This window comes from Astatotilapia calliptera, chromosome 16 (assembly GCF_900246225.1).
Source record: "Astatotilapia calliptera chromosome 16, fAstCal1.2, whole genome shotgun sequence".
Taxonomy (NCBI): Eukaryota; Metazoa; Chordata; class Actinopteri; order Cichliformes; family Cichlidae; genus Astatotilapia; species Astatotilapia calliptera.
Window position 1 is genome coordinate 20,463,237 of NC_039317.1, and position 21,092 is coordinate 20,484,328.

A 21,092-nucleotide genomic window follows, 5' to 3' on the forward strand; every position below is an offset into this window, starting at 1 on the left:
TGTATGTGTGTCAGTAATGTTGAGTGTTTGAAGTGACATCCAGGTAAGTTCAAAACTGTTGAAGTTCAGAGTAAAACAACAGTAGGCTCTTAATACAAACTGTGTGCTTCATCAAAACATCATATTATCAGCCATAGTCCATTAAGAGTATACACAAATCACAAATAATCACAAACATCATACTAAGTAAATATTTCCTATGAAAATGAAAATGACTAGATACTACTTGTTATTACATTTATTCCATTCACTGACTTATGTTACCCGTTGGGTATTTTAATACATTCTGATTCCTATATGGCATATATGGTATATGAATGATACAATATTTTGATGTTTTGAAAGGTTTTCATTTACAGTCTGTCTTGTATTTTGAACTTGAGGAGTTTTGAATTCATTTGGATGTCACTTGAGGTTAGTATTATCACACAGGTGATCCTGCTAATGCTTTTGGTTGACTACTGACAGACATACATGCAAGGTGTTAATCAGTCAGATTAATTTCATTAGTCCTCTCACTGCATGTGATGACGATTGAGATACTTCGCGTGTATGTGGCAATGCAGGGATTGTGCTCATATACTACGAGGTCAAAAGAGAAAAAGAGTTTAATAAATGTAACAGCAGCAAGCAGATCAGTGTGTCTAAGTTCTATTTCTTTTTATGTCTTTGCTGTCATGATTTTTTCTAACACTAGAAATTCCATCTTAATTTTTTTCTGTCTATCAGTCGGCGATGTGGAGAGGCAAATAATAAGGGACCTTTTTTTTATTTGGCTGACAGCAAAGTTCGATCAATAAAGTCCAGAAGGATAACTCAAAACAAAAATCCAAAAACCTGGCATGGGGAGTAATCCAGGAAAACACTGAAGCAAGACAAAGAGCTACATTAGGGGGAGAAAACAGATGGTTTGACAAAGGACAAAGGAAAAAGAAGTCTGAATATACACAGGCTAAATGCTGAGATGAGATGGGAGGCAGGTGGAGAATGAAGAAATTAAACTCATAATTGACAAGATTTATAAGTGAACTAAAAGAAGAATCAAGAAATTCAGCAAGCAAACAAAACAAGCTTCAACCAATCGAACATCTTTTAATAAAATCAGAACCCAAACTCAGTTAACAAAAGAAGACTTGATTTTTTTTCATAAATATGCATCACTATTCATTTATGCATTGCATTTATCATGTAATAACACCATTCACAAAACAAAACCTTCCTCGCTTCTTTAAAGTATGTCAATACCAGAGCAGATGGCTAAAACTAAAATATCCCTCCACATTTGGTAGGCTCTAATTTAGTACTGTGTTCCTTTTCATGCACTGTGTAACTTCTAAACATATTGCTGGCTTTTATTGTTCTAAAAATGGTGCATTATTTAGTTTGCCAGTGTAATATAGTTTACACCAACAGCAATTAAATATACCATCTGCATGCAAGGAGGAAATGGTCGACTTACATAACGTAATCTTGTTAAAAATGTTTAAATATATCCATTTTACACCCTGGGGGAGAGCAGCATATAGCACACCTCTCTTTTTTTTGGTGTATTTCTAGAGGTGTTAATGTCAGTGAAACCTTCCTGCTCTTCTCTGTTTGGAAGCACTCAGCGTCTTTTCTCTTGACCTGAGTTAGGCTATTCGCTCAGGATGTATTCCTCCAGAGCACTGACATTCATCTTGTGCTGTGCTGTGTGTATTTAAGTGTGCATGTGCACGTGTGTATGTCTCTTTTGTTTGTTGCCAGCATTGTTAGTCAGACTTGATTGCTTGTGACTGTGCTTCAGCAGAGGAAACCTGTGGGTAAATTAGACAGATAAACATATGATGTGACATAAGATTAGGAGAGTCAGAGACAATGACTCTTGACTTCATGCACACTTTCACTTTATATATGATAGTAGTATTATTTATTTTTCTCTTTGAGCAGCTCTTAAGTAATAGCAGTGCATTAAAGTGTAATTTTATTCTAGTTGCTTGGTTGAAATGAGTTTTAAAAACTGATGCTAGTCATTTTGAACTGAATCTGCTGGCTATTGGAATGTATTATGTTCAGATATTGCTAAAAGTATTATTTCTCTAAATGAATATGTATTTAATAAGATTCACGTCATAAGTATAGAAGATAGAAAAAAAGAAATGCTTACTGATGAAATTAGTTTTAGGTTATCGGGCATTTAAAGCGCAGTGGCAGACACGTACCATTGGCTGAGAAATAACGTCACTGATTTCAAAATAGAAAGAGCCTTGGAGAAAATTTCCACCATGCCTATTCCTGTGATTTAATATAACAGTCTCTGAAAGGTGATTTTCGTTATACAGGGGTGTTAATTATCATCTGGTGCTGACAGCTGGTTATAGGCCAGCAGGTGTCAACTAGTACTGTACGGAGCTTGGCAGAGAGTAATCCCTCTCGCCTCAAGCTGCTATCTAAAAGGTATCCTCCACTAAATTCAACTGTTAAGGCCTAAAGCCAGAGATGGTACACTTATACTGTGTTATGCAAACCAGACTCTTGCTGCATAAAATGGAAATTGTGTTTTCAGTCAGCGACTTAACAAAAAATCGGTTATTATAGCACTCTATGAATACAGTAATTTTTACGACTTCTGATAATAGAGACTTTATGAGCTTTTTTCTGAAACTCTGAATCTATGAACTTTTAACTCAATTCTAAATGTTCATGCTTGCTCATATCTGCACTCTGGGAATGAGTCTGATGTTGGCCTCTTGTAACTGCAGTGTTATTCTCTGGAATATTGTCCACAGCTCTCGAACATAGCGTAGAGTCCTGGAAAATCAAACATAAATCCAGGCTCAGCCAGATTTTTTTCAACCAACAACAGTCCAGTACTTTGCTAATATGATTGCCAATGTTGCTTTAATCCAAATGTCAATCTCATACTGTATGTCTAAAGGACACCGGACTTTTATTTGAGGACATTAGTCTTTGATGTAGCCTTTTGCACGTTTACACTTGCATCCAAGCCATAATACTAGAAAGGCAAGGCAAGGTAATTCTAATTGTACAAGACCTTTAATCCACATAGATAGATTTAAGGTGTCTTAATAAATCATAATTTTGGTAATTACCTTTCAAATCTTATAGGCTATATTTTCAATTGCTTCAAATTAAAACCAATTGCTTTAGTAGGTTACATTTTTTTTTCCTTTAAAAACTGTTTTAAATTTTGTAGCTGTAATTTTCTGAAAAAAGATTTGTTCTTTTTTATGGCCATCAAACCTTGACGTGGTTAGCTGGAGCAGGTATGACAGATTCAGTGAGAGGAACGCAGCAAATGAGAGAAGGTGCAAATTTAAAGAAGAGAACCAACTAAAAAACATCTCTTGAAATGTTGTGCATGCTGCCAAATGAATACAGCTCAATTATACACATAGGGATGTCCTTGTAAGCCACACTATCATAGTGTCATAAATATGCTAAAATAGATATTTTTTTAAATCCTCTTACTATGATACACAATAATATAATACACTGTCTGACTGAAAATTCCTCCCACATATTCAGAAGGTAAGCAATCTAACTTTGCACACAGGTACACATTAAGCCCCTAAAGTGACTTATCTTATTATGATGTCAGCATTTATGCACTAATAAAAACCTATAAAAGAATTGTATCATTTTGATTTCACAACAACTAATTAATGAATACTGAATACACTTGATATGATATGATATGATATGATATGATATGATATGATATGATATGATATGATATGATATGATATGCTAGACTTACACAATTTGTAGATATCCTTTTTGATATCTATAAATTGTGATCCTTACAGTACTAATATTATATTAATGATTGTTTATGAAGTCAAGCTTACTGTATTTAGGGACTAAATGAAAAGTTTAATGTAATGTATAGTTTAAAATAACTATACAGCATTTCAAGACATGTAAAAAAGTCCAGCCTACAAAATCATCTTTTTATGCATTTATCCAACAATAAGGCATGTAAATATGCCATATGGGTATGTCTTTGATTGATTTTGCATACCATTTTTTCATTATTTCTACTTAAAGGTAGTGGATAGTGCCTGGCTGATAAGTGATAAGACATTTTTTTATAGACCCAGTCCTTTAATCATTTTTCATAAAAGCTTTAAAAAGCTTTTGTCAATATAGCAGCATGATAGTAAAAAATATATCCAGCACAGCACACGGGCCAGAGGAGTAGAAATTTAATGTAACATCACAGGTAGTCTATAAAAGGATAGCATGTCAAAGGAAGTGAGTAGGATCTTTCCAACCTAATAACCAAAGCAAACATTAGCACAACAACAATGATCTGCAGTCCAATTCGAGACTGGCGACATGGAGCATCCATAAAAATAAAAACTGAGGAAGGTGAACTGCATCATATGTTGTCAGTAATTTGCAGCATCATTGTGGTAAACATTTCAGCCTATATAACACTCCTTAACAGCACACCATATTAGACCCCTATGATAACTTTATTAATACTGTGACCTTACTTAATGTCATGTGACATCAAAGTGAGTAAAGTCAGTACACTCAGTTTAAAAGGTTTGGAAACTGCCTAAATCAATAGAACTGATGAAGCCTACTGAATGAGTACAGGCATGTGCTTAAGACTGATGTGTGTAGCTGTCCTTGATTTTTGTGCTTATGAAACAGCCCCCTAATGTCACTGTTACTGAATTTTGTTGTAATGAGATTCACTCTGTGATTAAACAAAGAATTGTTATTTTTCTGTTTCTCTTTTTAAACCTTGAATTAAGTTTTTTATTCATTCATTCTGCTTTCTTTCATACTAGCATTTATGCACCAAAGGAAAGACTCAAGTTAAAATCTAATTCAGAGAATAGTAAATTTACTTCTTTTTTTTTTTTGTCTTGTTTGTTTGTTTTTACAGACATTTATAAAAGTTATAAAGATAATTTGTCATTTGTATGTAGAGACTAGAGTGGAAAGATACCAAGATATCAAAAACCATTCAAGGAGACAGTTTTCATAGAATGCATGTTATGTGAATATTAACAATACAACAAAACAGAATAAACTATGGATAATGTTACTTTGTTTCACTATACCTAATTCAACTGAAACCATTAGAGTAAAATACCATTTTCCTTAGGCACAATGGATAGATGTATTCGACTGTAATCCTTCAAAGATATGCAGGATGCACCAAATAACAACAACAGACTGCTGCAGTACTGGGGACTTAGGAGATGAGTGCAGGACACAAAGACAGATATTTGCAACAAAAAGAAACCTGTTTATTATATTCTGGAAGGTTCATATATAAATCAACCAACCAAAATAAAGGTTTATTACACATTAAGGACTAGAACACATAAGGAACACAAAAAAAAAATCACCAGCACTACAGCAATCAGTCAATGATGACACATACACAATAGCAAACTCACAATGGAAAACAATATCAGACATGCTCCTGGGGCTATTAAATATATTTATAGATATACATATTACTGTGCTGTACATTGAGGTCTTCTCTCAATGTCCTTTCTATTTTTAGGGAGGAGTAGATTCTTCCGTTTCCGCCAGGCTGCTTTGAGCCTGATGAATACCAACAAGCAATCTCTTCCGCAAGAGGACCCAGATGCTGTGATGGTGGACTTGCCCAAAGAGGATGAGGACTCAGTGGCCCTGGAGAGTTTCCCATCACCCACCAAGAGCATTTGCAGTCCCATTGAGGCCAATGACACACATGCCCTCATAGGCTCAAGCCACCACTCCTCCCAGGCTAGCATCGGTCCTGAACCACTTGACCATTCATCCCCTAAACTCCCCTGGGAGAAACTCTACCATTCGGAGCCACACCAGTCCTCTACCTCCCTGTCAAATACCTTCCCCAGAGGCAGCATCAGCAGCATGAGAAGGGCCTCATCCGTTCATGAAATTGAAGGCTATAGTTCCAATTCAAAAAACTTATTCAGGGATCGCCATACAAATGAAGGTATGTGCTACACTACGCTCTATAACTTGTAGCTTCTGTCTGTGTTATGTCGTATTAATATATTGGCCCAGCCAACACCTTACGATTGGCTGCTCATGTTTTAACTCTATTATGATAAGTAAAGTCTGATCAGTATATCAATAGGTTATATGGGCTTACTGCACTGAAATGATTGTAAACTAATGATTGAGACAGATGTCGTCATTTTGTCACAATGTAATCTTAACATCTGTAAAATCGTAGATAATAGCATTGCTTTTAAATAATTTGTCTCAATCCGTGTATAGCTATGAGAAAAACAGAAGGTGAAAACATTGCTTTTTAGGCATATGTAATTTAAAGGCTTGTGTATGAATAAATCAGTTTCCCCCCCGATTCCTAGTAGGCTTTAATTCACAGGCAACCGCAGCTCTAAAAGCACGTTAGATGTGTTGTAGCACATTTTTTCTTGGGTGAAAAAATACTAAAAATTCCCAGTAGTTCCTCCACTATCAGTTGATGTAAGATTACATTAGTCAATGGTGATGTGCATGTACAGTAAATGAGGCTGTTATTCTCTCTGGCTAGAAATAGATTTACAGTATACAAAGCTCAGCTTATTATGGTTATATTGCCATAATACCTAAAAATGGACAGGAGATTAAAAATTTTCTTGTTTAATCAGGGTGAAGCAGGTAATTTCTTAATATTTATTCAACAACAAAAAAACCCACCAAATACTGTGTTAACCTCTACATCTTGCCAAGGTTACTAATGTGGCTGCCATTTGCTCTTGAACACTAGGCCCTTTCAACCACGTGAAGTCCAGCCTTCTTGGCTCTACCTCTGATTCAAACATCAACAAATATAGCACTATCAACAAGATCCCCCTGATTGCACTCAACTTCTCAGAGGGGACAGAGAAGAAGACCCACTCTCCACCAACAAGTGAGAAACCCATCATAGCACCAAAGGTTAAAGAAAGAACTCACAATGTAACAGAAAAGGTCACACAGGTGAGTCTGAAAATTCCAATTTATTTTTACATTGAAGCATCTGTTATTGTTTGACTTGCAAAACTCTCTCAGCTACCATTTCTCTGACCTGGGTCCAACTCTTAGAAATCCATCCATCCATCCACCTTTCCACACATATCCTTGGTTCTCTATTTCAAAGAACGTCACTGAGAGGGATGGATGGGAAGCTTGCCAGTGCACTAATCATTTCAAATGTAGTTCTGAAATTGGATGCCTCCATGAAGATGATGAGATATGATTCACTGACAGCTCATTATATTAAAGAAGAAATCATGTTGCAATCAGATCGCACCAGCCGCAATGCCAATAACTAAATATCATCTAAATTTTTCTCAACTCAACTGAGATAGCAAGACTTTTACATAGAGAGGCATTGAACCAGAGAAGTGTATACCAAAGTGGTCAAAATCATTTTTGCAGTAGTTTTCTCTTCCCCATTTTTCCCATGATGACAGATAGACTCAAAAGATGAAAACAATACAAGCCTTACTTTTGGAGACGCTAACAAACAGCTGACAGTCTATCATGCTGCAGAGATAACATATGGCTACTGCCCATCCACATTAATAGAGGAGTAGTGCCAGGAGTTGAAACAGATATTCAGTCTAGGAATTATTTTCCAGCCCAGCTACACTTTCTTCATGCAAACAAACATGCTGCTAATTTTGTAGGTTTACTCTATGTATTGATTTGGAATGACTCGATGATTTTATTGAATATCTAGTACAATAAGCTGAAAAATGAAACATTAGTATTGCCTATTTTGACAAATAACTTGCTGTCAAAATACAAGTGAATGGAGTTAGAGGAGTCTCAATCCCTAAGTCTAAGACAAAAATGTATGTTTTGTTTTAGTTTACAGTTATTCTGGTGATAAGTTCCAGTTTTGCAATTCTGTTTTGTTTCAAGTCTTACATCTGTACATGTGTTCATCTTTGGAGTGCACCTCTGGGAACCATGGACACAGTTGCACGAGGGCAAGAGTACAAGTGTATTTATTCTGATAGCTCTTTTCATTCCTTCTTGCTATAATATCACTATTCAAGTTGAATATTCACCTGAGCCCTAAACCACCCAGGATACCAGTACATGTCCCGAGTGATGAAAGTACTTTCATCTTGAAGCAAACTTAGTGGCAATATCAGAGAAAAAACATCTATTTCTGTTTCAGAACAACAAGAAGAACATTTCACTGACTCCCTATAGAACCTATTAATTCATTATGTTTACAAGTCACAAGTGGATGTTCTTAACACTTGAACAAACAGGGGTTCTAGGGCTAGCTAGACATGTCAATATTCATTGCGGTTTTATTTTTAAACTAATAAAAAAAACAATGTTTCATAAAATTAAGTGAGGGGAAAAACGTAAAATGTTTACTTGCTGGCCACTTTTTTATGAACACCTTACTAGTATGACCCCGCCCATTTTGCCTTCAGAATAGATTTTGGTCCATCCTGACTTGATAGCATCACAAAGGTGCTCTTTTGGATTGCAATCTGGTGACTGTGGAAGCCATTTGAGTCTAGTCGTGTTTTTCATGTTCAATAAACCAGTTTGAAAGGATCCGAGAGTTGTGGCATGGTGTATTTTATGGATAGAAGCAGCCACTGAAAGATATGTACACTGTAGTCATAAAGGTATGGACAGGGTCAGCAACAATACTCTAGCAGGCTGAAGAGAACATATCCCCCATTACCACCAGCCTGAAATGGTGATACAAGGCAGTGTGGATCCATGGTTTTTGTTGTTTATACCAAGTGCTTCTTCTACATACCTTGGTAAAAACACATGGTTAGTTGATTTACTGTCTTTCTGTCGGTCTGTCAGTCTGGCCTTTCATCTCGGCCTTTGCACATCAACTGCTGGATTGGATATATTCTCTTTTACTAGCCATTCTCTGTAAACCCTAGAGATGGTTGTGTGGGAAAATCCCAGTAGAGAAGCAGATTCTGAAATAGTGTGTATGCCTCCAACAACCATGCCACATTCAGAATCACTTAAAACCCATTTCTTCCCAATTCTCATGCTTTGTTTGGAATGCAGCATGGCATCTTGACCTTGTCTATATGCTTGAATGTATTGAGCTCCTGCTGTGTGATTGGCTGATTAGACATTTTTGTTCGCATGCAGGTGCACACTACCAAACAAAGTATACTTTAGGGATAACGTTGCAGTTATTCTGATAAATAACAAAATGTGTTTTGTTTTGGGATATTTCAGTAAATTAAGAACTCTGTGTAGGACACTATAAAATGCTTTGGGGCCCAGTAACCAAGCAAAAGAAAAGCTGAGAAACTTTATATTTAAACTTCTTTCACCACAGCTTTCTCATCTATAAATGAAAAAGAACCATCATCGTGATTAAATGTTCTCCCTCCCTGCTGATTTTAGTTTGGAGTTTGAAGACACTGCAGAGATGTGAACGCTGCATCTGCTTCCTGACTGCTAGCATGGGGAAATCTATAATTCATGTGCTGAAGATAAGGGAATGTGCTGAAAAGAATAGAAAGACCCATTGCCCTCATCCTCAATCGTACACCATTTTCTGCCATAAGAGAGCCCTTTCTGCTAGTCTGTCGCACATTGTGAAGCCAGAAACAGAGAACGGCTTTGCTTTCCTGACCACATTGAATAATTTACCATCTAACCAGAGCTCATTCATCTGGGGAAATTAAAACAAATATTTGGGTACCACATTGCATAGTAAATTCATATCTATCAGTTAAAATGTATGCAGACTTTACTTTTCTTCAGTCTATCAAGTGCTTTTTCCAAGAGTAATTCAATGTACCTTCTGCAAATGGAGAACAAGTGGTAGTAACATTTATTTATAGTGCCAGGTCAGAGGCAATCCACTTGTCATAATGGCTATCTTTGACTAACTCGGTTTGACTGTAGAGGACACATTGGGTGTCACAGTTGTTATCAATTCATTCCTTAAAGTCTGTGAGCTGATTAAATGACCCGTGGAATTGATATATGAAATGGGAAACTGTGTTTAATCAAATTATAGATTTAAAATATATTGTTTTATACCAAAAAAGCACCATAAGCTTAAAACCTATAGCTTGTAATATTATCAATTATTCTAAGAGGTTGACCCAAAATAAAAATTGACAGCGATGTAATCAAGTGATTTTTGTAGCTCTTCTGACCCTCTCTCACCATTCCTGCAGGTCCTGTCCCTCGGAGCAGATGTGCTGCCAGAGTACAAACTCCAAACACCTCGCATTGACAAATTCACGATCCTTCACTACAGCCCATTCAAAGCCGTCTGGGACTGGCTGATCCTGCTGCTGGTCATCTACACGGCGATCCTCACTCCGTACTCAGCTGCTTTTCTTCTCAATGACCAAGAGGAGCAGAAGAGACGAGAATGCGGATACTCCTGCAACCCTCTCAATGTAGTAGATTTAATTGTGGACATCATGTTCATCATTGACATCCTCATAAACTTCAGGACAACTTATGTAAACCAAAACGAGGAAGTGGTCAGCCACCCAGCCAAGATAGCAATCCATTATTTTAAAGGATGGTTCCTTATAGACATGGTGGCAGCAATTCCGTTTGATCTTCTAATATTTGGCTCAGGATCAGATGAGGTATGTAATCTTTTGTTAATTTTGTACATGTATTTAGTTTTTTTTCAGCTAGTTGTTTTTTTCTCCCAGGGAGCTTTACTGCACATCACCCCAGGGATGCTTGGACTGTTGTACTTGCCCCTGTTCCACTACTTAAAGCCTGAATATTTTGGCTTCATAGAGATTACTTTAAATTGCATGTTTTTTTCCTTTCATTCTTTCTTTCTTCTTTTTTTTTCCCTTTTTTTGAATGGTCCTCATTCTAGAATCCATTTACACGGATTAATGGCTTACCAAATGGCAATCAATGATGCATTTATGTGAGGAGCAGGCCAACAGGGCTGTGTGCACAGCTTACATGCAAATGTGAGATGTCCATTGGTAGGCTGGCTGCCAGGACTGCTGGCTTGTTTGTTGGTAGGATATGTCCCCTAAGGCTCTGGATCCACTTCAGGGCTTTATCGTGCTTTGTAGACACTCCATTACACCCGGAAAGCTCCTGATTATACAGTAAACCATAATAATCTTTTCCATCAATGCGGCTGCTGCTGAGTCAGTTCAGTAAATGACAACAAATCAAAAAGAACATGGACATCTGTTTCACTCATCAGACAGTGACAAACAAAACGAGACCATGATTTGAAACTAAAGCACATCCTCACTACGAGTATGTGACTATGTTTACTTAACTTCCACTTTTGCCAAAAATGAAAAACCAATTGACTCCTGTTCTATAAATAGATAGATAGAGTTATACAGTGAGAACATGTGCTTGCATGACTTCTATTTATAGCTTTCCATCTTGATGTTTATGTCAGATTGAACATGAAAATTCCCGCTCAGCAGCATTCTCATTCAGAAAACAAAACCAGCCGAGACAGTGGCAGATGGTTTTTCACAAGGCTCATTCAATTTAGCAGCTTAATAAGACGGTTTTAACCTACAATCGCTTAAGTAAACCTTTTGATTAGAGTAGGAAAAATATGTGAAATAGATTTCAGTGTCTGTTTGCTTTAAAAACAACTTCGTTTTACCATAGTATTGAACATATTGGGAAAGTTATCATGCAAAACTGGGCAATATGAAAAACTGAATGTTTTGAGAACGTTTATTATATAAACTACTGTCCAGTGTCCAGCAGTTTCATTGTGAATTTGGTTGCTTTGTCCTGACTTGAACCTGTAAATGTTGTTTCTGATAGAGATTAGTAGAATGACAGAGTGATGAGGCTGTGTAGCCCTGTGTAACCATAAAACCCAGCTACCTGTGAAGGTATAGTTAATGCTGTGATTTCATTCAGTTCACTTTGATTACGTTTCAGTTGTCTGTTTTTTTTTCTTTTTGGATGAATCACATCTATCAGTAAAACAGGCGCTGTTAGTGGTTGAGAAGGAGACTAATGTTCATTTACCATCACACTGCAATTATACGCAAACATAAGCCTCACATTTTAAATCAGTTTAGGACTTTAGATTTAATGAAGATCTAACATACTTAAGGGGAAAAGGGACTTTGTAAGTGGAAAGTGAGTTTTAAGTAAGTAAATAAAACATAAAAAAGTAAACTGTAGCATAGATTTGCAATGTTTTCGACAATAAATTTTGAGTCAGTGTGACAAGCACAGGCTATCATTTTAAAACATCTAAGTGCTTTAAGCTTCAAAAAAAATCTTTGTGGAGCTGCCTATATATTTACATTAACATTACATTCAGCCTTACATCACACTTGGATATGAGGTTCAAATTCCTCCCTGAGTCTTCTTTTCCTTCTTTCTGGACCGGTGATGCTCTGATTTTCTCTTGCTGCCCTTTTTGTGTGTTGGCTTTTCTGTATATATCTCTGTTCAGATTTATCAGTGTAAAACTGGCCCTGTGATATTATTTCTGACTTTAAACACCTTGTCTAAATCTGACTGACATTCAGACTTTTAATTAAAGCACAGCCAAGAAATTCTTGACTTAACTGGAGAGATTGAACAAGAGAGTATAGACAGGGAATGAGAAAATGATCACCAATTGCTACAATACTTTAAGGCAATTAATGGTTCTGTCCTAGTGTTGGTTAGAAAAGGATGATTTGAATTCAACAAATACAGGCCACAGAGACACAAATTTAGTTAACCCATAGCCAATGCCCCATAAGTGTTTCACAAGAAACCATTTTGGTACATGCCAAGAATAACAATCATAAAATAGCTGACAATAGAGGTGATAAAAGTAGACATATTCATTACGTAGAAGTACACAAAGTAGTGATTCAACTTTGTTGCTCAAGTAACAGCAAAAAAGTGGAGGCTCTAAAGTAAAGAGGTATTATATTAAAAAAATAGCTGCTCCTCTACCAGCTGCTATACGCAAAGCTAACTGAAGCTCAAGTCATATTAATATTATGATAAAATAATACCAATACAATGATATGAATGAAGGCTTTATTTCAGTTCTATTTCATCTTCATTGCAGTTTGCGTCCACACAGGAAAATGAGGATAATCAAGGGTTAAAGTGGAATTCAACTGGTATGGGAACCCTAAGATCACTTATAGTGGAGCAGTGTGGGGGAAAGAATCACAAATAAGTCACAATAATTGTTGTTGTGAGCTTCAGTAGATTTTGTGAACAGGCTGTGATGAACTGACCTGTGCTGCTGCTCTTTGTGGATTTAGCCAACTCAATTTGACAAGATTTAAGCTGGGGTTACATGCTCTATCTCTGACTGATTTCCCACCCCAGACAGCATAAATCTAGTGTAAAGACAGAATTCAATGAGTGAATCTGATCAGCATCATCACCTTAAATTTGTCTGCTACACTTGATGTTAACCATGAACACTATAGCTGCTTTGCATTGGTCCAACATACTGCATTGTTTTAAAATGGACTGTTTGAAGTAGCCAGTGTTGCCTGATTTAAAACAACTAGTATATGAAGCAACCTTTAAAAAGCAAATGAAAATCATAATTTCAGCAACACATTGTGTACGATATATTTGTTTAACTGCTAGAAATGTGGCTTTTGAAATTAGCTGCCATGTAAAACAAAAAAAGAAAGAAGTGATTGGCTTTGTGCTTGCTGTGTAGCAATAGATCCGGAAGAACAGTAACTTCAACTTACAGATATCTGCACCTTCAATGCTTCTGGCTGACTTTAACGTCTAGGTGTAGTGATATTAATGATGCATAAATTATGTGTTTTTTGGCTCTTTCAACTCTTTGTGTATGATAAGCGCAAGTGGGGGATACACCAATAAGGTTGTGTTTTATATGTTATTGTTCCCTCCATTTAGATTCAAATTAGTTTGGTGTTTGAAGGCATGCTGTGGCAAGAAATAACTCCCCTCAAATGGTTTAAGCCTAAAGTAGTAGTAGAAGTAGTAGAAAGTAGATATTTGTTAAAAGGTATGTATTATAGATACATAAAAATTCTACTTAAGTATAGTATGTGTTTGTTACTGCCCATCTCTGGCTAACAGGAAATACGTGCATCTGGGGCTAAGAAACTTTAAATGTGCATGCCATTGTTCCTCATAAAGTATTTGGCATGTAAAAAAATAAATGTCATTTATTTTACGCTATGGCCACATACAATATGGCTATAGTGTATAGCGTCTCACGTACAATAAGTTATTGTATATATACAATAATTAGATATTGTAGCTTACCCTCATTCAGTGTTCTTAATCTACCAAAAATGCCTCAAAACTGCCATGAGTGGTTACTATAACAGATTGAAACTGAAGCTGCTGTATTTGAAGTTTGCAGAAATGCAAGATATTACCTTTTTCTTCTGCTTTGTGAGAAAATATTTTAAAGTACATTTTTGTTAATATTATAAATCAGTGATGGGGAGATATCGAACCCCTTTTTAAGTTTAAAGTCTCAGTTAGAAACTACTGTGGCGGTCCTATTTCCTCCAAAATTGCACCAATGGTAAACCTGTGCTGCAATGACTGTCAACATTTTGATAAAAGATAGAGAAATTCTGAAATATTTATAGAAGAATGATGTGGAATTTTGTTCATTTACCTTTAGATAACTAATGGTAAACGATATAAAGAAGTGATTATGAACGAAGTGTCATTGTTTCTTGTTGGACTTTTTCTTCTGTAATTGTCAGGTAAACAAATGGTCCTTTTAATAGGAATTGCAGTTACAGTTGTTAACACATTTCTTATTGACACATAGCAGCTACACAGCTCCCAGGGACCCATTAAATGAGTGTGCCTCTGTGTTCAGGATTGAACAAATGAAGATTTATCTATGGGCTGCTGGTGTCCTTACTTCTCACTTAATTTGCCTTTGACCAAAGAGCTCTGGGGTGTCTTATCCAGTTTTTTCTTTCAAGGAAGCTCATTAGTTTGTGAAGTGACTGTGAAACTGGCCCACAGCTTTAGACTTGTTGATAATATAAAGGAAATACACATGCAGACAAGTTTAGTAGATAAGTAGTAGATAACATGTCAGATCTTTTAGCATGATGAAGCAATATCTAAAACCGTTGATCTGGCATCCAAACTACTGTTGCTATTACTAATAATCTTCCTTATTGTATTTTTGTTTTAGACTACCACTCTCATTGGCCTGCTGAAGACAGCAAGGCTTCTGCGATTGGTGCGTGTAGCCAGGAAGCTGGATCGCTACTCTGAATACGGAGCTGCAGTCCTAATGTTGCTCATGTGCATCTTTGCCCTTATCGCCCACTGGTTAGCCTGTATATGGTATGCCATTGGCAATGTGGAGAAGCCTTACTTGGAACACAGGATTGGCTGGCTAGACAATCTGGGCGTGTCAATTGGAAAGCGATACAACTACAGTGATCCTAACTCTGGTCCCTCTATCAAGGACAAGTATGTCACAGCACTTTACTTCACATTCAGCAGTCTGACCAGTGTGGGCTTTGGAAATGTTTCCCCCAACACCAACTCAGAGAAGGTCTTTTCTATATGTGTCATGCTGATTGGCTGTGAGTATTTTATATGCTTTTCAGGTTGTTCTTTTTGTTATCACTTGAATGGGTTTTGAGCAAAAATCTATCTTTTTTCCAGGTCCTTCACAAAACATTGTATATGTTTTAAGCAGAATGTGTTGACATTTTATCAAATTACCTGTGTCTTCATGGGTAACAGCAGTAAATATGCTGACTGTAGTAAAAACAGTACCTTCTCTTCACTCATTGCTTTTTTTTATTTCAGCCCTGATGTATGCCAGCATTTTTGGAAATGTTTCTGCCATCATCCAGAGGCTCTACTCGGGTACGGCCCGCTATCATGCTCAAATGTTACGGGTCAAGGAATTCATCCGTTTTCATCAAATTCCCAACCCTCTGAGGCAAAGGCTGGAAGAGTACTTCCAGCACTCATGGACCTACACTAATGGCATTGATATGAATACGGTAAATAACTGAAGTCACTCATCCACCTGTCCCTGTAATGGATATGGATATCCAACAAAACAAGTGATTGCACTGATGACAATATAAATACATGCTACTAAAACAGCTTTTTTTCTCTCCCTTGTCTGCTTTTCAATTGGATTAACATCTCTTCATTGGTAAGAGCAGGAGGTACATATTTAATTTCTTTAAATTTTTAAAATGGGTTTCTGTCTGATCACTGTTTAAAATAAGAACCTCATTATGCTGTCTACAGCCTGTGGGTTAGAAGACCCAGATGCAGGACACAGGAGGTAGACTGAAGTTCAACATGATAGTCTCTAATCAAAGTTAAGGTCAGACACTGAAGGTCAGGCATTGTAGCAAATAAATCTAACTGGGGACAGGCGAGAAGGGAATGCCTTGGAAGATTAACAGCATAATACAAAAACATTCTGATAAATGGGAGGTAGACAACTGGTGCTGTACATACCAAAGTGACCGACTGGCTAATTGGACATGTGTGAGGAAATCCAACAGATACTGTGATGATGAGGAAGGAAGTAATATAATAAAATGAAGACATTAAACTTAGAGACATACAAAGATTTTTTTTCACATTTGAGATTGTAATAGTACAAGTTTACCAGTAGACGTCTATTCCCAGGTACATTTTTGAAAATGACGGTTAAATAAATCCTTTATTTAAGAAAAAAAAAGGCAAATGTTACATTTTTTGTGAACCATTACGTTCCCATGAATTAGCTCCTGGTAATTTTCTGAATACTTACCACATCTCTACTATTGTAATGTCTAAAGTTTGCTTTACATTATTCTTGTTCAGTGATTTAGTGCTATAAAACAAAAACCAACAATATTTTTTTAAAAACAACTTTTGTTTTATCTCAGCTTTAGTAAGTTATGTAAACGTAGTGTTTGATGGACTCACTCAGTACATTCTATATATCAGAGTATGAATTCAGTGCATAACTACACTAGATTAACAGGTGTAGATGCAAACGCATAGCACACTTTTGATTCTGATCTGCTTTGTTACCGGTTCAGCTTATAGTGTAGTTTATTCATATTAATCATTTCAATGTCATGACAGCCTATTTCTTTTGAAAAATATGCATAATATCTTCATATGTCTTATGCTCTCCTTTCTCTGTAATGGCAGCATCCATTCAAGCCTGCATGTACTTCACATTTCCTTGCATGCCTGTGTTTATGCTATTAATTAAATTCTTAAAATCAACAGGGGAGAGTATCCTTTTAGTGCCATCCTTTGCAAAATACTAGTATTTGTCAGCCCACCTCAAGTGTATGGCTGCTTTGTTTTCTTTAAAAACTCACAAGTTTAGAGGCCACCTCTATACAAAGTTCTTTTGAAAGTGCTTTTTTTTTTCTAACTTGTGTTCTTTTGTATCTGAGAGAACAAAGCTTGACAAACTGATCTGATGATGTGGTCACAATTATCTCTGAAACACATCTCTGTAAGGATATCAAACAAATGTTTTGAGCACTTTATTTACTGTTTTTTCTCCGCATCTTAGGTGTTAAAAGGGTTTCCCGAGTGCCTACAGGCAGACATCTGCCTTCACCTCAACAGTTGTCTTCTGGACAACTGCAAAGCTTTTCAAGGAGCCACCAAAGGATGCTTGAGGGCCTTGGCCATGCGCTTCAATTCCGCTCATGTGCCTCCCGGAGACACTCTGGTCCACGGTGGTGATGTGCTCACTGCTCTCTATTTTCTGTCGCGTGGTTCTATTGAGATCTTGAAAGATGACATTGTGGTAGCTATCCTGGGTAAATACAACCCCTTGTTGATCATTTTACTGATGTGTACTAACATCTAGTGTTTATTTGATATTTTGTCTCAATTACAATAAGTAGGTTGGGTGGATGGTGCTCAGTTGATTAAGAGCTTTTAAATTTAAGTCCTGTATGGAAATTTTTTATACCCAGAGTAAACTCTTTTGTGCTGTTTGACATTTTGCCAATGTCTATCAGGAGTTTTGTGCATATAATGTCAGTCTCTGCTACACATAAAATCCTCTGCCTCCACCTGGAAATGTGATGAACTGTAATAGTCAATGTCACCTCCCTGTTGTATTTAGATCGCTCAGCTGACTGTGTGTTAAATGTCAGCACCAAGCTAACTAAAACTTTAGGCAGGTCTAATTTAGTCTCATACTGTTTTGAGCTTATTGTTGATTTTGTAAAAAGATCTTTAAGATTTACCTTTTGTTTACATAGTCAGAGAGGAAGCACATACTGTACAAGAAACATTCTAGTACCCACATGTGAATTCAATGTGCACAGATGTTCTGGACCTTGGCGTATTTAGCATCAGAAAATTCAAAATAAAATGTGCCTTCATGTGGGTTTTCACATTTCGTTTTCTGTGAGTGTTCTGGGGTGTTTGTGTGACAGGTTTGACACTCTGGCATTTCTATTAAGTGGCCTCATGGAAGGTTGTCTGGCAGTTTCAAAGAACGCAGTGAAAATGGTGCCACTTTTTTGACAGCACTGGGAAATGAGTTAAAGCTGCAAAATAGAGAGTATTAAAATAATGTCAGTAAAAAGGAGATTTGGCTAAAACAACTAGCAGCTCTAAATTTGAAGCTATATTTTTCATTCTTTATGTATTGATACTGAGCTTGATGCATCAATGTTAAAATACCAATACTGGAAAAATGTCTATTTATTTTTTCTTCATGGGTAAACTTCATTCATGCACTCCAGACCGGGCCTGGATTAGATTTTATTCATTATTCATGAGATTAATTCTCACTAAAGCTGCACCTGAAAGAATGGGGTTTCAGCTTCGCAACGGTTGCTGCATCACACAAAACGTGTTATTAGTGATTATCGTGGAAAAGCCACTCAAGCATAATTATAATGCTCCATCGCCATAGTTTATTCTCACATGGGGAACTATACCAACCTCTAACATGGCAATGGTCAGCCCATGGTGTTAAAGTATTTTTCTCTTGTAATGATCATGACTCCAGCAAGGCTATTAGCATTGTTCTACAGGTGAGGAATTAATCTCTTATCCTAATCAATCGTTGTGGGGAGAGCTCTGTGTTTGTGTGCGGGGGAGAGACACACCAGTCTGTGTGAGGCTTTCCTCTGTGGCCGAAAGGTGTCCGGTGCATGCTGTGAAAGGCACACTGGCAGCCAGCATATCATATCTCTTTCTTCTGAACCCCTGCTTACACTGTTGGCATTTAGTGAACCCCCCACACCAACAAAGGGATTTTTCATGATGCCCTTTAAACCAGGCCTCTCGTCCTTTGGAAAATGGGCCCTTATTTCTGCAAAGGAAGCTCTTTTATTCTCCAGACTAAAAGCTAAGCTTACCGTAGATTTTTTTGTTTTTTTCACTTTTTGCAAGTTCACTGAAGAGCTGGCTTAATTATGTGATAGCCAAAATCAGTGCAAAAATTGCCTTTGAAGTGCACAAGTAAAGTGTGTCAATTGCAATCAAGCCCTCCTTTACCCATCGCATCAAAGCTGCTGCGTGTTAGTAGTTACTCCTCAACATAAATAATGGATCAAAGATAGAAAGACAACTGATGTGCCGGCCCTGGGAGACGATCTACACAGAAATTAGAGGCTGTCTGATTTTGATTATCCACAAAAACAAACACCTCTGCGCCCCTTAGTGAAATCAGAGTGATAAATAAATTCCTATTGTAATCGCAGCAGAGATTTATGCCTGCGTCATGCCTTTTTTTGGAACTCACTGTAGCTCAAGTCAGCATTTTTACATCTTCCCACTAAAACTGTCAAGATTACCTGTTGTTTGTGTGTTTGTCACCTCCAGGTAAAAATGACATATTTGGAGAAATGATCCATCTCTATGCCAAGCCTGGAAAGTCTAACGCTGATGTGCGGGCTCTGAGTTACTGTGACCTGAGCACCATTCAGCGAGAAGATTTGCTGGAGGTGCTAGACATGTACCCGGAGTTTGCAGATCACTTCTTCAACAACCTGGAGCTTACTTTCAACCTGAGAGATGACTCCACCAAGGCAGATAATGTAAGAACATTTTGGACCTATGTGTTTAATGGGTGTTTTGATAACAAGTATTCATATTGTAATTTGCCTAAATTATGTTTTTTTGTTTATTCTTGGTAACTGACACATTTTCTGATTGAAGCATTTTAATTTTGCAGCCCTGTAGTGTCAAAGAAAGTGATTCAGATGGTGAGGGAAATAAAAATGTGAAAAGAAGAATCTCTTTCACAGCAGATCTGTCTAAAGGTCAGTAGAAACATACAGGAGAACCTTGTCAAGCATGCTTTGTGGCTGCAAATTTTTTTCTTTGTTATTATTCATGGATTGGTGCTCCGATATGCAAAAGTCTGTCCTCTATGGGATATGGTGTTATTCCACTGACTCCTGCTGATTGCCATTCTACAGGGGAAAGCAAAGAAATGGTTAAAGAAGTTCAAAGGGAGAGAGAGTCTAACTCGTGCCTAAAGAGATCTTCAGTAGTTCTGGGTCGCTCTTCACTCACAGTTCCAGGCCTAGACTCAGACGTTATTGTCAGAGACAGCTTGGACAGAAAACCACCTTTTGAAGGTAACAGATCTTGTCTTACAGATGAATTGTAAATATCTGGTGAATAAAATTGTAGCTTTTTTGGCAAGAACTTTCAAAGCAGTGTTGCAAATCGTGATGAATATTTGTAGGACAAACACTAATGTGAGTGGTGGGAAGACACTGAGGGACAATGTCTTTGACGCTGCATTAGCAGCTCTAAGAGGGTGACTGGTTGTGTGGAGAGTGTTGGGATGTTCCCAGGCTGCTAGAGTTGCTTTGAGCAAAAACTTGGGAATTTAAATATTTAGGTTGCCTTCTGCCAAAATGCTGCTCAGCTGATTATAATTCTAAGAGACAGGATGTCATCTGTCTCAAAAATCATAGACTTAAGACTGCATTATTCTCCCTTGCAGACATGCATATGAAGAGCTGCAGGGTCTTGCAGTTTTTCTTAATTTTTTTTTCTAGTCCAGTATCCAGACAAATGCCTTACATGCTGTAGATCACTATTGATATGATTCCATCCGCAAATTATTCTACATTTAATATTCTTTTGAAGACAATTTTATAAGTGCAGGTGGCAAAGGAACAGCATAC

General features: G+C 37.1%; 1 protein-coding gene across 2 annotated transcripts in view; it reads left to right on the forward strand.

Annotated features, from left to right (window-relative positions):
- kcnh7 (potassium voltage-gated channel subfamily H member 7) overlaps positions 1–21,092 on the forward strand; it is a 42,301-nt gene that overhangs the window by 12,037 nt on the left and 9,172 nt on the right. The window contains exons 4-12 of one of the 2 annotated variants that reach the window (XM_026144482.1): positions 5,534–5,974; positions 6,758–6,969; positions 10,170–10,595; positions 15,131–15,530; positions 15,760–15,960; positions 17,493–17,747; positions 19,774–19,988; positions 20,126–20,213; positions 20,373–20,534. In XM_026144482.1, coding sequence (XP_026000267.1) covers positions 5,534–5,974; positions 6,758–6,969; positions 10,170–10,595; positions 15,131–15,530; positions 15,760–15,960; positions 17,493–17,747; positions 19,774–19,988; positions 20,126–20,213; positions 20,373–20,534 — 2,400 coding nt within the window. Of the gene's footprint in view, positions 1–5,533; positions 5,975–6,757; positions 6,970–10,169; positions 10,596–15,130; positions 15,531–15,759; positions 15,961–16,127; positions 16,652–17,492; positions 17,748–19,773; positions 19,989–20,125; positions 20,214–20,372; positions 20,535–21,092 lie in introns of those variants that run through there. The other variant, XM_026144483.1, reaches the window with a different exon arrangement.